Genomic DNA, 21,645 nt, shown 5'->3' on the forward strand with positions numbered 1-21,645 from the left:
CTGACAGTTCAGTATATACAGTTGCGTCTGGACAAACATTATGGTTACCACTTAATAAATCCATCAAACATCATGCTGAGGTTACTGGTATATACAGGTTCACAGTACCTGGAATTATGAAATTTACAATATCTACCACAATTTCATGGTGTTCCACTGATTCCATCAGGTGGATCTCCTGGATATATGTTACTGATGTTGGAACAAAATGACGAGGAAAACATGGTAATCTTACAACCCATTTGCAAGATCTCATATCTTTCTGAATTATTTCCTTCGCATATTGATATCCAAATAACCACTCATCAAGTGTTCCATTAAATCATTCAACAATTGCCTGATCATGATGAAAGGTGGTATGTCCTTGTCTAATTTTGACATTATGTTTTTTCATCAGAGATGATATAGCACCAAGAAATTCTTTGCCAGAATCAACCTGTAGTAACTGTGGCCATCACAAGGGTCCTCATTGATAAATTCATTCAAAAGCAGATACAATTTCAACTGCTGTACAGTTTTAGTTCATAGTGTTCTGCTTTTTTATACCTACTTGCAAAGTCAACGACCATTTATGTGCATTTGTATGTACACGATTGATGTCAAAACAATTTTAATAGTATCTTGTGGTAAAAATAAAATATCTGCCTGATGAACTTCATTAGAAGTGCTGATTTCAAAATGTGCATGCTAAATTTTTTAGGAGGTGGTAGTTAGATTTGCCATATTGCCTGTCATGCTAACCAATTTGCAGCAAGAGAACGTGTAACATTTCCTGCATCAGCGAGTTTATTAATCGCTGCTCTACCCCTTCAATATCCTCTTGGGTTATAATAAATCGATTCCATTATTTTATAACATTTAGTTGATTAATTACCATCCCCATATACAAGTTTACCTTTAATCGCATATCTTACCAACCAAATAGCTAATGATTCTCTGAAAGATTTATTTTTTATGGAATCTAACAAGTGAATCAACTTCACATCTGCAATATTCATTGCTGTAAATCTTTACTTTAATAAGCTACATCACTGATGTGACATGATTTATTTATTTGTTGGATTTTAGTGGCATGTGCACAATTGTTCATGTGCCACTGCATGAACATCACATGCTTGATCAATTGCATTTACTGGATACTCTAAAGGTCTTGGTTGATCTCGCTCGTCAAGCCCGATATCAAGTCGGGTTCCTGGACAACAATAATTATATCCTGTAAGATGTCTTTTTCCTGGGTATTTAGCCCATGGAACTCCTGGTAATTTTACTAATGAAGCAGTGATATCAACACCTGTCTTCGTAAAAGATGAAATAAATTTATATTTATTTGTACCACATTTCACACATTTATCTGTAAGTGCAGGTTTTTTATTTTTTGTTATTATTGTTGTTAATCCACTTGTGGGGGTGGATGCTATGCACTGAACACAATATAGATCCATATTATTTTTTATATTTGTACAATCTACCCCACACAGATTTATTACGATAAATTTACATGATTTTCGGTTGTGATATCTTATAGGTCTTGATAAAATCTTTGGTTGAGAGACTGATATAATAATGATTTAATTACGCACACATTATAGAAGCAGAGAGGGTGCAACCACAAATAAGTGTCACGGTAAACAAAACAATGACGTTATTAACCTTTGATTTTCATTTTAAGCTTTAATTTTCAAAAATGGACCCTCCAGCAAATGGTTTGTTCACCCTCTCTGCTGCTAAAGTTGCATTTTGTCTAATTAAACAGGTCTACATGTTACTTTGGACTGAAACTTATGCCCGACATAATGGGGTTATAAATTTAATAGGTGTCGAGACAAGCGGGTGAAAATGAGCATAAGAAAGAAGGATTTGTTTGGGACCAGACCAAAACGCTTGACATACACGAGTTCTAGAGATAACGGTGGTCGAGATAAAAGGGTTTGACTGTATCTATCTAATTATGTATCTGTATATATCTATCAATCAATCTATCCAGTTGGGCTTGTTTATTTTTCCAAAAGTGTAATTCTGAATCACCTTTAGATGGATCTGACTTGCAAAATACACAAGACTTAAAGGAGCATCAAAGATATATTGGCTTTTTGTAGCTCAAAAATGGTTGTGTCTGTTTGACTTTAAGTGTGTATATATGTTAATAGACAATTTGAGACACTTCTGTTTTCTCCCTAACAACTTCATATGCACAATTCCTACCTTCATACTAAGGAGTCTGTTGAGGTACAGTTCTACCAAGTCTTTGGTCTTGCCTCTCTTCTGAGACTCATCTTCCGGTTTCACCTGCAAGACATGCATAAACTGTTCAATGTATGTCCTACTTAATTTGCAATATTATTTAGCACCAATCTACATGGACACTTTAGAATCATGGATTGGTACACTGTACATACAGTATATGTGGTTTATTATTATTTATATGTCAACATGACAACATATCACTTTCTGTGAATTAGATTGGTCAGAATACACCCATGAAAACATTTTGTAGTACTCTTATTTTCGGCTGGCTGTGGCTTTTATAATTATCAACAATATGACAGTTGCCATCTAACCAGTAGCAGAGTGGACACTGGAAACAAGCTGCCAACTATCAGAGAAATGTACAGTACATGCATTGTAGTCATCTCCTACCATGTGCGATTTGACGTTAATGATAAGAGGAACAAATTCCAGCAGAAAGAAGACAAAGTATGATCCCTCCAACTAAATTCCAGCAGAAAGAAGACAAAGTATGATCCCTCCAACTAAATTCCAGCAGAAAGAAGACAAATTATGATCCCTCCAACTTTAGCTCAGCCATGACTATTGCTACAGATGGCAGCACTGAGCAAAGTTCATGAGACTGTCATAAATGGAATATCCATAACATAGAATCATACAAACTGTGCCCTCTGCTCTGTAAATTTTTCACAAGCGTTAAAACAAAGCCAAAGGCAGCTTAAGTTTGCAATCTGGAATCAAATTAGCAAAGCAGAAAGTAGCATAAAGCAGTACACAGCAAAGAATTACAACTAACATGTGAAGGCAACGGAAATTTTCCCAGAAGAGCTGAGGTGATCCTTAAGAAAGAAATTGAAATACAAAAGAAATCTCAACTGTAGATTCAATTAACACAAAATGGCACTTTAACACCACACATTTTGGAGAGACAAAGTTATGTCTTGGGGTGATACTAATTAGAACAATGACTCAGATGGCCAGGTTTCCTTCTGTGAACTTCCACATCCATTGGACACCCCTTAGCTCCAAACTCCCAAAATTGGAATGCTGTTGCATCTACCGATAAATAAAAAATTGCAAGTGTTGACACACTTCATGGAGGAATGAGAGAATGGCAGTTACATTGAGATACAGGTACATGATACCAGAACTCTAGTCATTTACCTGGCATAGTAAATTAAGCTATGTCAACAAAAATTTCCAGTGAAAGTGATGAACATTTCAAATTTACATACACTTGTTAATTGTTAAGTGAAAATCAAAACAAATGTCTTTCTTTAAATATGGATAAGTGCTATTTAAAAATGTTGTTTGTGTTGTTAAATTAATACCTATTGTCAACTTGAAAATGGGATCATTTTGTCATTGCTGTATTTAAGGCAGCAGCATGAATTGTTCAAAATTATTTTTATTTTCTGTTCTTCTATGTGTCTCTCGTTACTAATCTCTTAAAATAAAAACTATTTTATAAACAGATTCTCCAATCAGTAATGACTAAATAAGGAACATTGTCAGACAAATTCCAGCATGGCTCACAAATGTTAGAAACTATTACCTTTTTAGTAAATTCAACATTAAATCGTGATTCGTTTGAGATCCTTTCTGTATGAATTACAGGGACTATTTAAAAAAGGACTATATAAAGATGCCAATAAGGATGAGGAGTCAGTTTTCATGCAGATCTACAACCAAATGGTATGATGTTACCCTTACTGTTTATTACACTATCAAGTTTCATAACGCATAAGAACACTAACCCATAAAATCTCATATTGGCTGGCTTTCTGACTTTGACACATCCATTCTCTTAAGTGGAATAACCATTATATTTCATAAGTTTACACTGGCCATTATTATTTATAAAATGTCTAAGACGGCATGAATATAACTGTATATTTTCTCTCTCACAACAGCATATAAGGATTAATGAAATTCAGATTTTTCACTTTACTCTGCTTCAGCCATCACCGAACTAATGGAAACTCAAACTGAACCCCAAGAGATCTACAGCTCAAATCCTAATCACTTTGGTTATATAATGAATTCCCATATATTTGAAATCCAATTTTATGAAACCAGAGTAAAATGTTATAAAGAACCAATTTATTGCCCAGAATTCATAGTGAAATTTACACACAAAACCCCCAGTGAATTTGGACTTTGTATATACTGATTTAATCTGGACCTTGTACAAACTGGTTTAATCTGGACCTTGTACAAATTGGTTTAATCTGGACCATGTACAAACTGGTTTATTCTGGACCAAGTACAAACTGGTTTAATCTGGACCTTGAACAAACTGGTTAAATCTGGACTTTGTACAAACTGGTTTAATCTGGACCTTGAACAAACTGATTTAATCTGGACCTTGTACAAGCTGGTTTAATCTGGACCATGTACAAACTGGTTTAATCTGGACCATGTACAGACTGGTTTAATCTGGACCTTGAACAAACTGGTTCAATCTGGACTTTGTACAAACTGGTTTAATCTGGACCTTGAACAAACTGGTTAGATCTGGACTTTGTACAAACTGGTTTAATCTGGACATTGTACAAACTGGTTTAATCTGGACCTTGTACAAACTGGTTTAATCTAATTCTTATACAAACTGTTTTAATCTGGACCTTATGCAAACTGGTTTAATCTAGACCTTGTATATACTGGTTTAATCTGGACCTTGTACAAAGTGGTTAAATCTGGACTTTGTACAAACTGGTTTAATCTGGACATTGTACAAACTGGTTTAATCTGGACCTTGTACAAACTGGTTTAATCTAGACCTTATACAAACTGTTTTAATCTGGACCTTACACAAACTGTTTAAATCTAGACTTTGTACCAACTGGTTTAATCTGGACCTTATACAAACTGGTTTAATCTAGACCTTATACAAACTGTTTTAATCTGGACCTTATACAAACTGTTTTAATTTAGACTTTGTACCAACTGGTTTAATCTGGACCTTGTACAAACTGGTTTAATCTGGACCTTGTACAAACTGGTTTAATCTAGACCTTGTACATACTGGTTTAATCTGGACCTCATACAAACTGTTTTAATCTGAACCTTATACAAACTGGTTTAATCTAGACCTTGTACATACTAGTTTAATCTGGACCTTGTACAAACTGGTTTGATCTAGACCTTGTACATACTGGTTTAATCTGGACCATGTACAAACTGGTTTAATCTGGGCCTTGAACAAACTGGTTTAATCTGGACCTTATACATACTGGTTTAATCTGGACCTTGTACATACTGGTTTAATCTGGTCTTTGTACAAACTGGTTTAATATGGACCTTGTACAAACTTGTTTAATCTGGACCTTGTACAAACTGGTTTAATCTGGACCTTGTACATATTGGTTTAATGTGGACCTTGTACAAACTGGTTTAATCTGGACATTGTACAAACTGGTTTAATCTAGACCTTGTAGATACTGGTTTAATCTGGACCTTGTACAAACTGTTTTATTCTGGAGCTTGTACTAACTGGTTTAATCTGGACCTTGTACAAACTGGTTTAATCTGGACCATGTCCAAACTGGTTTAATCTGGACCTTGTACAAACTGGTTTAATCTGTACCTTGAACATACTGGTTTCATGACCAACTCACCAGATGCCACAGCTTAATCTCCCGAAGACTGTCTGCCTCAGAGGTGGTGCTTTGGGGGCTACTGGACATCAGCCGAATTGATTCAGTGGCTCCAGTCATCTCAAAATGAATCTGTTTAGGGCTCAGGTTTACTACAATAGAAAAATAATACAGTAAACCTGTCTTGAAAGACCATCCTTTTGCTAACAAACAATTGATTGATCTCCTGAAACTGATGGTCTCATATTTAGGTCATCACATTATAAAACAATTGATTTTTCATGAAAAATGTGCTCTTTCATGAGTGGTAGTTTTCTAAAACAGAAACCTTCCATGTCAGGTTTTACTGTGCACAAAACTATGTTAAGCACATATTACAGTGTTAATACAAAAATGTACAGGTTAGAGACCGATTCTTGCCACTTTTTCCTAGTTCTTTCATAACCATCCACTAATGACCTGAACTTGCTCCTTGGCAATAGAATACATAAAGGCAGGGCCTTTAACAATACTTTCCCTCATGTTATTGTTGTTGTTGTTGTAAGGCTTTATGCCATTTTTCAGCACACGATAGGCTATACATGGTGGCCTGTATTAATGGTGGAGGAAGAACCCAAGAAAACCCTGGAAATAACCACTGACCCACAAGAAGCTACTGGCGAGCTTTCTCACATACCCACATTAGCCGAATCCTCGACTCGAACCCAGGCAGACAGAGGTGAGATGGCAGTGATCCGTAATGCATAGTGCTTTAGACCAATCGGCCACTCTCGGCCCCTCCCTCATGTTAAATGTGAAATCAGCAACATGAATGATTTTATATGGGGACTGTTAATCAAAATGGTCTTGGTGATGAACTTTGCAGGAGAGTCAGTACCAATTGTCACCACATGTTGAAAAATGATCTACTCACACATGATTATTAGATTATATCTGCTCTTTAATTAAATGAAAATATAGTTCTTTCAGATTACTGAAACTTTAATTTGTGTTGCTTTGTAATTCAAAATAATATTTCTTTACATGTTATGAATTATGATAGGAATGCAAGTAGTTTTACTTATTCATTTGTTAAAAAACTGCGATATTTGTAAAACACAGTGTGACATGGAAAGGTTACTTCTTTGCGGTATTAATAAATATCTTGAGATAATGAAGTTTAAGGAGTCAATGATATTTCATTTGAAGTATAATTACATAAGTAATAGGCATTTGTTTCTGCTGAGAATTCATCTGTTATTATTTCACGGTGAACAGTGAGGTAAGTAGTCAAATCATTTTTATAATGGACACCAGTTCTGTGTAATTATCTGGCTGGCTCATTGGAATTAATTATCAGAAAAATCATTTCACAAGGAAATCGTGAAAGTAAATGCACAAATAATAACAGGAGTAAAAAAGTTATTATAAATTGTCATATTTCTCCAGAATATCAGAGATGGTATCAGTGCTCAGTTTTTAAAATGAGGAAAATAATAGGCCTTTTCTTGAATTCCTGGAAATTCTTTTAAGACCTAGGGTTAAGTCCCTCTGAAAAACTCTTGCTATCTGTAATAGTTTGCAAGCATGATAACACAAATAAGTTTGAACTGATTTCTATTAAACCTAGATTATGAATATGTAATGAAGAACACCAAATGATGCCTTCAGTAATTAGGGTGTTTAAAAAAAAATAAATGCTAATTAATGAGACAAAGATGAGTAACATTTATTTTTGAGAAATGCCATTTTTTTCAAGTTTATAATCCACTGCAGTTTATTATAGTCACTGTGGATCCTACAAAAGTAGTGTGTGTACATGAACAGGCAGTATGTCCAGTTCAGTGGTCAGTTTTTGTATGATGTGAATATATCTACAAAATGATATCAAAATGATCCTAAGGATGTTTCACCTGAAGTATTAGATATTTCAAACAAAAGACTGGTTTTAAAAAATTAATTTTTTCTTAGAAAGAGGTAAAAAGTATACAACAAATGAAACAAATACAAACCTAGCAAGGTTTGTAATGTATATTGTCAATGGGTTACTTGTAAATAGCTAAGCTATCAGCCGTAAGCCTAATGTGCAGATTGGGGGAAAGGTTGAGTTTTTTTATCATACAGCATCATTTCTCATTGTATGCTATGTACACATTTAGAAACTTTGGTAAACATTGTAACCTTATACCAGGGAGTTCATTGACATGGAAGATGAATTTTGTCTTGTCTGTGGATGGCAATACCTAGGTATCACTTTTCCACCAGAGAAAGTGTTGTCAACACTATTAATGTCATGTTTTAAAGTTCATTCATTGGTAGACATGAAATTGAGAGGATTTTTACCTTGTCAGTGTGGGGCCCCAAGTGGCCGAGTGGTCTAAAGCACTGTCCATTACGAATCACTGCCATCTCACCTCTGTCTGCATGGGTTCGAGTCTTGGATTCGGCTAATGTGGGAATGTGAGAAAGCTTGCCAGTAGCTTCTCGTGGGTCGGTGGTTCTTTCTGGGGGTTTCCCAGGTTCTTCCTCCACCATTAATACTGGCCGCCATGTATGGCCTATCTTGTGATGTAAAATGGCATTGAACTCCACAAGAACAACAACCTTGTCAGTGGATAGCAAGACACTGGTATCACTTTTATGTGTGTGGATGCCCATCCTGATGCCAACATGGATGGCAGTACATGTAAATATGCTTTTATGTGTGTGAATGCCCATACTGATGCCAACACTGATGGCAGTACATGTAAATATGCTTTCACGTGTGTGGATACCCATAATGATGCCAACACTGATGGCAGAACATGTAAATATGCTTTCATGTGTGTGGATGCCCATACTGATGCCAACACTGATGGCAGTACATGTAAATATGCCTTTCTGAGTTTGGATGCCCATCCTGATGCCAACACTGATGGCAGTATAATAGCAATCCTCTACTTCGTAGAGCTAACAATGCAATTGTTACACATGCAAATGGCTTTGTTTCAATCACTGCCTATCAATGCTTATAAAGTCAGTAATCATGTAAACACATGCTGGTACTTTTGGAAGTCACTGATGATGTTGTTGTTGTTGAAGGGTTTAACACCATTTTTCAGCACACGATAGGCTATACATGGCAGCCAGTATTAATGGTGGAGGAAGAACCTGGGAAAACCCCAGAAAGAACCACCGACCCATGAGAAGCTACTGGCAAGCTTTCTCACATACCCACATCTGCTGAATCCAAGACTCGAACCCACGCAGACAGGTGAGATGGCAGGGATCTGTAACGGACAGCGCGTTAGACCACTCGGCCACTTGAGGCCCCCTGCTGATGTCGTACAGACCCATGTAATTCTTTGGTTACACTATTGAGTTTTTGTCATGTACATCAGTACTGGAGTATAAAACAGTATCATTATGATCCTAAGGATATTTTACAGAAATGTGCTGATATATTCAACAGTGACAGGTTTTACAAACTAAATAATGTCAAAATAAGATGTAAAAGATTGGTATTCAAAACTAAATTGTGTCAAAATAAAATATAAAAGACATGTTTTACAAACTAAATCATGTTATAATAGGATATAAAAGACAGGTATCACCAACTAAATCATGCTATAATAAGACATAAAATACATGTATTACAAACTAAATTATGTTATAATAACACATAAAAGACAAATATTACCAACTAAATCATGTTATAATAAGACATAAAAGACAGGTATTGCAAACAAAATCATGTTATAACAGGACATAAAATACAGGTATTACAAACTAAGTGATGTCATCAACAGAGGTCAAAAAACATGCAGCAAATGAAATAATTGCATCCTGAGGCTGAATATAAATAGCTAAATTTATTAAGAGCTTGGGAAAGGTCCAGTTTCAATTCAGTTCAATTAAATGTTTATGTTTCAGTTATTGCATACTGAGTATGTAATGTTATTTGTTCTTGAAGAATAACTGCAGAAGGCATTCAATACTACAGTGTGATCTCCCTATAAGGCAGTAGTTGGGCAACATAGAACCTGACTGTGTTATAGACTGAACAGTGTTATAAGCAACCAGCCAGTTAGCTGAAGAAAATGATGCATTTACCCTACAAATAAATTGTGTGTGGGTGGGTGGGTGGGTAGGTAATAAATGCAGGCAGTAATATATGTGCTTCATCATCACAGTTACCATCTTAAATCGATGCATATTAAATGAGAAATACACCTGTAGTGAAACAAAGAAGACATATATAATATTTTACTTTATTTAGAGAACCATGAATTGGTACATATATGTGAATACTGTTTATATATACATGTCATATATATAGCATGAATAGAGTATCAACAACATGTATTCACCCACGAAACTCATCATATATGCTGAATCCACAATACAAGTGATTGCATCGAAAATATGCAAGGTTTGCTTTTCAAAATAATATTTCTTCTTCATAACAACAGAGCACAACAAATATTAAAGTTGCAGCATGTAAACTTTCAATGATCAATTTAATCTGATCTCTAAGATTCTGCACCCAGAAAGATGCTGGCAGCAATTCATTTATTTAAATGCATGTGGCTAGCTGATGACTTCCACTGAAAGCATCCTTATTTAATGAAATAACACTGATCAAATAATGAGTAATACATCAGAAAGATATTGTACACAAAAGCACAAATTTGGAATTGTTACTCTTTAAGTATGGCACAATCTGACTTGTACTGGGGCTGTGACAGCATGTGGCATTAGTACTGGGACAAACACCTATCACATTATGATTAGGAAAGCCTGACTCGGACTGTTAATAGTTCCCAATGACAGCATATGGAATTTGTGTTGGGACAAACACCTATCACATCATGATTAGGAAAGCCTGATTTGGACTTTTGCTAGTTCCAAATGACAGGATATGGTATTTGCTCAGACCTAATGGCTGGCTGGCTGGATGCATATATACATCTATGTCTGCCATGCATAATTATGTAATAGTTTGTGTCATGGTGTATCTAAGTGCATGCATCTATGTTAATTCATAGTCTTCATGCCAAAAAAGTGTTGACTGGTATTTGCTTTTATTTGCTCTAATTGTTGTTTATGTAACTTTATCAGAGCTTGTGTTTTCATATTTACATTCCACTTTAAATGAGTATTACATAAATCTGACTAGTGCTAGTCTGTTGGTAGGATTTGAACATGCAGCCTTTTGGTCTCAAGTCTGACACAATAACCACTAAGCCAAGACAAATAAAGGAAAATTACTGTCTGATGATAATTAATGAAGTGTTCATTGCTTCGTTAAATTAATTTATTGCTTTCTCAAAGAAAGTAGAGAAGATTCAGTACTGTATATTAATGTGTTTGGCACAATTTCTACAAAAGCACTAAGCCACTGTTTCTGGAAGTCATAATGCACATTTTACAACCTGCAAAACTGAACCAGAAACATGATAACCATGCGATTTAGTTAGCAATGTACATTTTCTGGTCAACCGAAGACTGCTTTAAAGAGTTGTTTAGATATGTTCATTAGAGATGTATTTTGGTTGAAAGTGAAAGTTTTATGCAATCGAGACCAAACATAATATTTTAAACACCAGACATAATCTTTTAAACACTGAATTTATAATTTTTATATAGTATAAACTGTCCAAGTGTTTAATGACCTTCTGGACAGCAAACATTCTCATAATCAGCCACGCTTAGCACAATATGTGCAATAATAAAAACAAATGAAACATTGCCAGGGCTAGAATGGCAAGTAGCCCACTGGAGTATTTGATACAAACATAAATTGCCAGGGCTAGAATGGCAAGTGGCCCACTGGAGTATTTAATACAAACATTGCCAGGGCTAGAATGACTAGTGAACCATTGGAATATTTAATAAACATCAAACTCTGACAAGACAAGAATGGATAGTGGCAACCCATTGGTATATTTAATAAAGAACCATTAAATGACAGCAATCTGTAATTGGTGTGTGTGTGTACAGACACATATTTATTTAGAGAGAAAGAGCAAAACAAAGCTATGAATAACCCATAAGTAACAGGTTTTATATATTTTTGTTGAATTACTACCATTTGTTTATTAGCAATTACTAATATTTTCACAATGCATGGTACAATTATTGGTTATAAAATGTTAACAACAGTCTGACCTGGCCTGCATGCCCTCAGGGTTAGATAATGATGGCAAGTAAAAAAAAAACTTAAACACTGACATTAATCTAGCATGTGGACAGACATATGAATGGACAAGCATGGTGACACCTAAGGGATAGCCATGTCAAGCATGGTGACACCTAAGGGATAGCCATGTCAAGCATGTTGACAGCTCAGGGATAGCCATGTCAGGCATGGTGACACCTAAGGGACAGCCATGTCAGGCACGGTGACACCTATGGGATAGCCATGTCAAGCATTGTGACACCTAAGAGATAGCCATGTCAAGCATGATGACACCTAAGGGATAGCCATGTCAAGCATGGTGACAGCTAAAGGATAGCCATGTCAGGCATGGTGACACCTAAGGGATAGCCATGTCAGGCATGGTGACACCTAAGGGATAGTCAAGCATGGTGACACCTAAGGGATAGCCATGTCAAGCATTGTGATACCTAAGGGATAGCCATGGCAAGCATGGTGACACCTAAGGGAGAGCCATGTCAAGCATTGTGACACCTAAGGGATAGCCATGTCAAGCACTGTGACACCTAAGGGATAGCCATGTCAAGCACTGTGACACCTAAGGGATAGCCATGTCAAGCATGGTGACACCTAAGGGATAGCCATGTCAAGCATTGTGACAACTAAAGGATAGCCATGTCAAGCATTGTGACACCTAAGGGATAGCCATGACAAGCATGGTGACAAGCTTCTGCCAAGGTGGACTCAATGAAAACTGGGGCCATGACACAATGGTTTGAATCATGTATATGTTACAGCATAGTCCCTTACACTTATGACAATATTTTTACATACCATAGTCCTCCTCTTGTGTATTTGTTTCCACCAGTGCCATCTTGCAGCCATCCCAAACATTATAGTGGGCTAAAGTATTCAGCCGCTTCCATCCATCTGACACATGATTTGAAACATCAATGTCATGTAGCTGCAAGCAACCGCTGCTCCCAGCATGCCATTCTGAAATCATCAAAACAAAGATGAACATGAGTCTAGTCATTTCATACAAATCCATATTTGCAATCTTTCATTCAGCCCATACAAAGACACTTTAAAATCAGATTGACAGATTCAATAATATGAATAATCACCTAAAAAAATGGCACATATTTAATATATTCATTTTCACTAGTTTTGAGCAAATGTTAATAATTTCTCATATTGAAAATTTAGCATAGTTTATAGTGAATTTACAGACATAAGCAAAATCCAAATGCTTACTTAAGCTAGTCAAGTGTTAAATGTAGGTTACAGAGATCTTCTTTTGAACCCTTTCAATCATCAGCCCAGCAAATTTCCCACTGCATCACTGCGGTTCCAGCTTCCATTAGACACCTCAACATGTGGGATTGTGTACTGGGTCTGTTCTACATCCATCAGTCTGATGGTCATCTTATATGATGGTGTATATTAACTCATTAAGATACATCCCCAAACCTGCATGTCATCTTTGTGATGGTGTATATTTACTCATCAAGATACATCCCTAAACCTGTCGGTCATTGTTTGTGATGGTGTATATTTACTCATTAAAATACATCTACCAAGCCTGAAGGTCATCTTTTGTGATGGTGTATATTTACTCAATAAGATACATCCCCAAGCCTGTAGGTCATTGCTTGTGATGGTGTATATCTACTCATTAAAATACATCCCCAAGCCTGCATGTCATCTTTGTGATGGTGTATATTTACTCATCAAGATCCATCCCTAAGCCTGTTGGTCATTGTTTGTGATGGTGTATATTTACTCATTAAGATACAACCCCAAGCTGCAGGTCATATTTTGTGATGGTGTCTATTTACTCATTAACATACATCCCTAAGCCTGTAGGTCATCTTTTGTGATGGTGTATATTGACTCATTAAGATACATCCCCATGCCTGCATGTCATCTTTGTGATGGTGTATAATTACTCATTAAGATACATCCCTAAGCCTGTCGGTCATTGTTTGTGATGGTGTATATTTACTCATCAAGATACTGCCCCAAGCCTGTAGGTCATCTTTTGTGATGGTGTATATTTACCCATTAAGATACATCCCAAGCCTGCAGGTCATCATTTGTGATGGTGTATATTTACTCATTAAGATACATCCCCAAGCCTGCAGATCTTACTTTGTGAGGGTGTATATTAACTCATCAAGATACATCCCCAAGCCTGCAGGTCATCATTTGTGATGCTGTATATTTACTCATTAAGATACATCCCCAAGCCTGTAGGTCATTGTTTGTGATGGTGTATATTTACTCATTAAGATACATCCCCAAGCCTGCCTGTCATCTTTGTGATGGTGTATATTTACTAATTAAGATACATCCCTAAGCCTATCTGTCATTGTTTGTGATGGTGTATATTTACTCATAAAGATAGATCCCCAAGCACGCAGGTCATCTTTTGTGCTGTATATTTACTCATTAAGATACATCCGCAAGCCTGCATGTCATCTTTGTGATGGTGTATATTTACTCATTATGATACATCCCTAAGCCAATCGGTCATCATTTGTGATGCTGTATATTTACTCATTAAGATACATCCCCAAGCCTGCTGGTCATCGTTTGTGATGGTGTATATTTACTCATAAAGATATATCCCCAAGCATGCAGGTCATATTTTGTGGTGTATATTTACTCATTAAGATACATCCCCAAGCCTGCAGTTCATACTTTTTGATGGTGTATATTTACTCATTAAGATACATCCCAAAGCCTGCAGGTCATACTTTGTGATGGTGTATATTTACTCATTACGATACATCCCCAAGGCAGCAGGTCGTCTTTTGGGATGGTCTATATTTAGTCATTAAGATACTTCCAAAGCCTGTAGGTTGTCTTTTGGGATGGTGTATATTTACTCATTAAGATACATCACCAAGCCTGTATCTCTTCATTTGTGATGGTGTATATTTACTCATTAAGATATATTTAAAAACCTGCAGGTCATATTTTGGATGGTGAATATTTACTCATTAAGATACATCCCCAAGCCTGCAGGTCATCTTTTATGATCGTGTATATTTACTAATCAAGATACTGCCCCAAGCCTGTAGGTTATCTTTTGTGATGGTGTATATTTAGCCATTAAGATACATCCCCAAGCCTGCAGGTCATCAATTGTGATGGTGTATATTTCCTCATTAAGATACATCCCCAAGCCTGCAGGTCTTACTTTGTGATGGTGTATATTTACTCATTAAGATACATCCCAAAGCATCCAGGTCATCTTTTGTGATGGCGTATATTTACTCATTAAGATACATCCCTAAGCCTGTAGGTAATTGTTTGTGATGGTGTATATTTACTCATTAAGATACATCCCCAAGCCTGCCTGTCATCTTTGTGATGGTGTATATTTACTCATTAAGATACATCCGGAAGCCTATCAGTCAGTGTTTGTGATGGTGTATATTTACTCATAAAGATACATCCCCAAGCATGCAGGTCATCTTTTGTGGTGTATATTTACTCATTAAGATACATCCCTAAGCCTGTAGGTCATTTTTTGTGATGGTGTATATTTGCTCATTAAGATACATCCCCAAGCCTACATGTCATCTTTTGTGGTGTATATTTACTCATTATGATACATCCCCAAGCCTATCGGTCATTGTTTGTGATGGCGTATATTTACTCATTAAGATACATCCCCTAGCCTGCAGGTCATCGTTTGTGATGGTGTATATTTAGTCATAAAGATACATCCCCAAGCATGCAGGTCATCTTTTGTGGTGTATATTTATACATTAAGACACATCCCCAAGCTTGCAGTTCATACTTTTTGATGGTGTATATTTACTCATTAAGACACATCCCAAAGCCTGCAGGTCATATTTTGTGATGGTGTATATTTACTCATTAAGATACATCCCCAAGCCTGTAGGTCATCTTTTGTGATGGTCTATATTTACTCATTAAGATACATCCCTAAGCCTCTCAGTCATTGTTTGTGATGGTGTATATTTACTCATTAAGATACATCCCAAGCCTGTAGGTCATCATTTGTGATGGTGTATACTTACTCATTAAGATACATCATCAAGCCTGGAGGTCATCTTTTGTGATGGTGTACATTTACTCATTAAGATACATCCCCAAGCCTACAGGTCATCATTTGTGATGGTGTACATTTATTCATTAAGATACATCCCAAAACCTGCAGGTCATAATTTGTGATGGTGTATATTTACTTATTAAGATACATCCGCAAGCCTGCAGGTCATCTTTCGTGATGGTGTATATTTGCACATTAAGATACGTACCTAAGCCTGTCAGTCATTGTTTGTGATGGTGTATATTTACTCATTAGATACATCCCCAAGCCTGCAGGTCATATTTTGTGATGGTGTATATTAACTCATCAAGATAGATCCCCAAGCCTGCAGGTCATCATTTGTGATGGTGTATATTTACTCATTAAGACACATCCCTAAGTCTGTAGATCATTGTTTGTGATGGTGTATATTTACTCATTAAGATACATTCCCACGCCTGTAGGTCATCGTTTGTGATGGTGTATATTTCCTCATTAAGATACATTCCTAAGTCTGTAGGTCATCGTTTGTGATGGTGTATATTTACCCATTAAGATACATCCCCAAGTCTGTAGGTCATTGTTTGTGATGGTGTATATTTACTCATTTAGATACATCCCCAAGCCTGTAGGTCATCATTTGTGATGGTGTATATTTACTCAATAAGATACAACCCAAAGACTGCACGTCATCATTTGTGATGGTGTATATTTACTCATTAACATACATCCCAAAGCCTGCAGGTCATACTTTGTGATGGTGTATATTTACTCATCAAGATACATCCCCAAGCTTGCAGGTCATCTTTTGTGGTGGTGTATGTTTACTCATTAGGATACATCCCAAAACCTGTAGGTCATTGTTTTTGATGGTGTATATTTACTCATCAAGATACATCTACCACGCCTGTAGGTCATCTTTTGTGATGGTGTCTATTTCCTCATTAAGATACATCACTAGGCCTGTCACTCATTGTTTGTGATGGTTTATATTTACTCATTAAGATACATCTACCAAGCCCGTAGGTCATTTTTTGTGATGGTGTATATTTACTCATTAAGATACATCCCAAGCCTGCAGGTCATATTTTGTGATGGTGCATATTTACTCATCAAGATACATCCCCAAGAATACAGGTCAGCGCTTGTGATGGTGTAAACTTACTCATTAAGATACATCCCAAAGCCTGCAGGTCATATTTTGTGATGGTGTATATTGACTCATTAAGATACATCCCCAAGCCTGCAGGACGGCTTTTGTGATGGTGTATATTTACTCTTTAAGATACATGCCGAAGTCTGTTGGTCATTGTTTGTGATGGTGTATATTTACTCATTGAGATACATCCCCAAGGCTGCAGGTCATCATTTGTGATGTTGTATATTTACATATTAAGATACATCTCCAAGCCTGCAGGTCATCTTTTGTGATGGTGTATATTTACTCATTAAGATACATCCCTAAGCCTGTAGCCCATTGTTTGTGATGGTGTATAATTTCCTCATTAAGATACATCTACCACGCCTGTAGGTCATCTTTAGTGATGGTGTATATTTACTCATTAAGATATATCTATCAAGCCCGTAAATCATCTTTTGTGATGGTGTATATTTACTCATTAAGATACATCCCCAAGCCTACATGTCATCTTTTGTGGTGTATATCTACACATATTGATACATCCCCAAGCCTATCGGTCATTGTTTGTGATGGCGTATATTTACTCATTAAGATACATCCCCAAGCCTGCAGGTCATCGTTTGTGATGGTGTATATTTAGTCATAAAGATACATCCCCAAGCATGCAGGTCATCTTTTGTGGCATATATTTATACATTAAGACACATCCCCAAGCCTGCAGTTCATACTTTTTGATGGTGTATTTACTCATTAAGACACATCCCAAAGCCTGCAGGTCATATTTTGTGATGGTGTATATTTGCTCATTAAGATACATCCCAAAGCCTGCAGGTCATATTTTGTGATGGTGTATATTTACTCATTAAGATACATCCCCAAGCCTGTAGGTCATCTTTTGTGATGGTCTATATTTACTCATTAAGATACATCCCAAAGCATGCAGGTCATCATTTGTGATGGTGTATATTTACTCATTAAGATACATCCCAAAGCCTGCATGTCATTGTTTGTGATGGTGTATATTTACTCATTAAGATACATCTACCACGCTCGTCGGTCATCTTTTGTGGTTGTGTATATTTACTCATTAAGATACATCCCTAAGCCTGTAGGTCATTGTTTGTGATGGTGTATATTTACTCATTAAGATACATCCCCAAGCCTGCCTGTCATCTTTGTGATGGTGTATATTTACTAATTAAGATATATATCAAAGCCTATCTGTCATTATTTGTGATGGTGTATATTTACTCATAAAGATACATCCGCAAGCACGCAGGTCATCTTTTGTGGTGTATATTTACTCATCAAGATACATCCCTAAGCCTGTAGGTCATTTTTTGTGATGGTGTATATTTACTCATTAAGATACATCCCAAAGCCTGCATGTAATCTTTGTGATGGTGTATATGTACTCATTATGATACATCCCTAAGTCTGTAGATCATTGTTTGTGATGGTGTATATTTACTCATTAAGATACATCCCCAAGCCTGCTGGTCATCGTTTGTGATGGTGTATATTCACTCATAAAGATACATCCCCAAGCATGCCTGTCATCTTTTGTGGTGTATATTTACTCATTAAGATACATCCCCAAGCCTGCAGTTCATACTTTTTGATGGTGTATATTTATACTTTTTGATGGTGTATATTTACTCATTAAGATACATCCCAAAGCCTGCAGGTCATATTTTGTGATGGTGTATATTTACTCATTAAGATACATCCCCAAACCTGTAGGTCGTCTTTTGTGATGGTCTATATTTAGTCATTAAGATACATCCCAAAGCCTATAGGTCGTCTTTTGTGATGGTGTATATTTACTCATTAAGATACATCACCAAGCCTGTATGTCTTCATTTGTGATGGTGTATATTTACTCATCAAGATACATCCCAAAGCCTGCAGGTCATCTTTTGTGATCGTGTACATTTACTCATCAAGATACTGCCCCAAGCCTGTAGGTCATCTTTTGTGATGGTGTATATTTAGCCATTAAGATACATCCCCAAGCCTGCAGGTCATCAATTGTGATGGTGTATATTTACTCATTAAGATACATCCCCAATCTGGCAGGTCTTACTTTGTGATGGTGTTTATTTACTCATTAAGATACATCCCAAAGCATGCAGGTCATCTTTTGTGATGGTGAATATTTACTCATTAAGATACATCCCTAAGCCTGTAGGTCATTGTTTGTGATGGTGTATATTTACTCATTAAGATACATCCCCAAGCCTGCCTGTCATCTTTGTGATGGTGTATATTTACTCATTAAGATACATCCGGAAGCCTATCGGTCATTGTTTGTGATGGTGTATATTTACTCATAAAGATACATCCCCAAGCATGCAGGTCATCTTTTGTAGTGTATATTTACTCATTAAGATACATCCCTAAGCCTGTAGGTCATTTTTTCTGATGGTGTATATTTACTCATTAAGATACATCCCCAAGCCTACATGTCATCTTTTGTGGTGTATATTTACTCATTATGATACATCCCCAAGCCCATCTGTCATTGTTTGTGATGGCGTATATTTACTCATTAAGATACATCCCCTAGCCTGCAGGTCATCGTTTGTGATGGTGTTCAGTTACTCATAAAGATACATCCCCAAGTATGCAGGTCATCTTTTGTGGCGTATATTTACACATTAAGATACATCCCCAAGCCTGCAGTTCATACTTTTTGATGGTGTATATTTACTCATTAAGATACATCCCAAAGCCTGCAGGTCATATTTTTTGATGGTGTATATTTACTCATTAAGATACATCCCAAGGCCTGCAGGTCATATTTTGGATGGTGAATATTTACTCATTAAGATACGTCCCCAAGCCTGTAGGTCATCTTTTGTGATGGTCTATATTTACTCATTAAGATACATCCCTAAGCCTGTCAGTCATTGTTTGTGATGGTGTATATTTACTCATTAAGATACATCCCAAGCCTGTAGATCATCATTTGTGATGGTGTATATTTACTCATTAAGATACATCCCCATGCCTGGAGGTCATCTTTTGTGATGGTGTATATTTACTCATTAAGATACATCCCCAAGCCTGCAGGTCATCATTTGTGACGGTGTATATTTATTCATTAAGATACATCCCAAAACCTGCAGGTCATACTTTGTGATGGTGTATATTTACTCATTAAGATACATCCACAAGCCTGCAGGTCATCTTTTGTGATGGTGTATATTTACTCACTAAGATACATCCCTAAGCCTGTAGGTCATTGTTTGTGATGGTGTATATTTACTCATTAAGATACATATACCACGCCTGTAGGTCATCTTTTGTGATGGTGTATATTTGCACATTAAGATACGTACCTAAGCCTGTCAGTCATTGTTTGTGATGGTGTATATTTACTCATTAGATACATCCCCAAGCCTGCAGGTCATATTTTGTGATGGTGTATATTAACTCATCAAGATAGATCCCCAAGCCTGCAGGTCATCATTTGTGATGGTGTATATTTACTCATTAAGACACATCCCTAAGTCTGTAGATCATTGTTTGTGATGGTGTATATTTACTCATTAAGATACATTCCCAAGCCTGTAGGTCATTGTATGTGATGGTGTATATTTACTCATTTAGATACATCCCCAAGCCTGTAGGTCATCATTTGTGATGGTGTATATTTACTCAATAAGATACATTCCAAAGCCTGCAGGTCATCATTTGTGATGGTGTATATTTACTGATTATCATACATCCCCAAGCCTGTTGGTCATATTTTGTGATGGTGTATATTTACTCATTAAGATACATCCCATAGCCTGTAGTCATATTTTGTGATGGTGTATATTTACTCATTACGATACATCCCCAAGCCTGTTGGTCATATTTTGTGATGGTGTATATTTACTCATTAAGATACATCCCATAGCCTGTAGTCATATTTTGTGATGGTGTATATTTACTCATTAAGATACATTCCATAGCCTGCAGGTCATCATTTGTGATGGTGTATATTTACTCTTTAAGATACATCCCCAAGCCTGTAGGTCATCGTTTGTGATGGTGTATATTTACTCATTAAGATACATACCCAAGTCTGTAGATCATTGTTTGTGATGATGTATATTTACTCATTTAGATACATCTCCAAACCTGTAGGTCATCATTTGTGATGGTGTATATTTACTCTTTAAGATACATCCCAAAGTCTGTACATCATCGTTTGTGATGGTGTATGTTTACTCATTATGATACATCCCTAAGTGTGTAGGTCATCGTTTGTGATGGTGTATATTTACTCATTAAGAAACATCCCCAAGTCTGTAGGCCATTGTTTGTGATGGTGTATATTTACTCATTTAGATACATCCCCAAGCCTGTAGGTCATTGTTTGTGATGGTGTATATTTACTCGTTAAGATACATCTACCAAGCCTGTAGGTCATCTTATGTGATGGTGTGTATTTACTCATTAATATACATCCCCAAGCCTGTAAGACATCTTTTATGATGGT

The 21,645-nt window shown here is 36.4% G+C and overlaps 1 protein-coding gene across 1 annotated transcript in view; it reads right to left on the reverse strand.

Moving 5' to 3' along the window:
• LOC149788893 (plexin-A1-like) overlaps nt 1-21,645 on the reverse strand; it is a 159,867-nt gene that overhangs the window by 37,794 nt on the left and 100,428 nt on the right. Inside the window, exons 17-19 of the mRNA XM_089973565.1 lie at nt 12,778-12,939; nt 5,847-5,977; nt 2,203-2,286 (exon numbers count right to left, since the gene is read on the reverse strand). Coding sequence (XP_089829691.1) covers nt 2,203-2,286; nt 5,847-5,977; nt 12,778-12,939 — 377 coding nt within the window. The remainder of the gene's footprint in view (nt 1-2,202; nt 2,287-5,846; nt 5,978-12,777; nt 12,940-21,645) is intronic.

This window comes from Sinohyriopsis cumingii, chromosome 11, assembly GCF_028554795.1.
Source record: "Sinohyriopsis cumingii isolate HCF-2022 chromosome 11, ASM2855479v2, whole genome shotgun sequence".
In the NCBI taxonomy this organism is placed as follows: Eukaryota; Metazoa; Mollusca; class Bivalvia; order Unionida; family Unionidae; genus Sinohyriopsis; species Sinohyriopsis cumingii.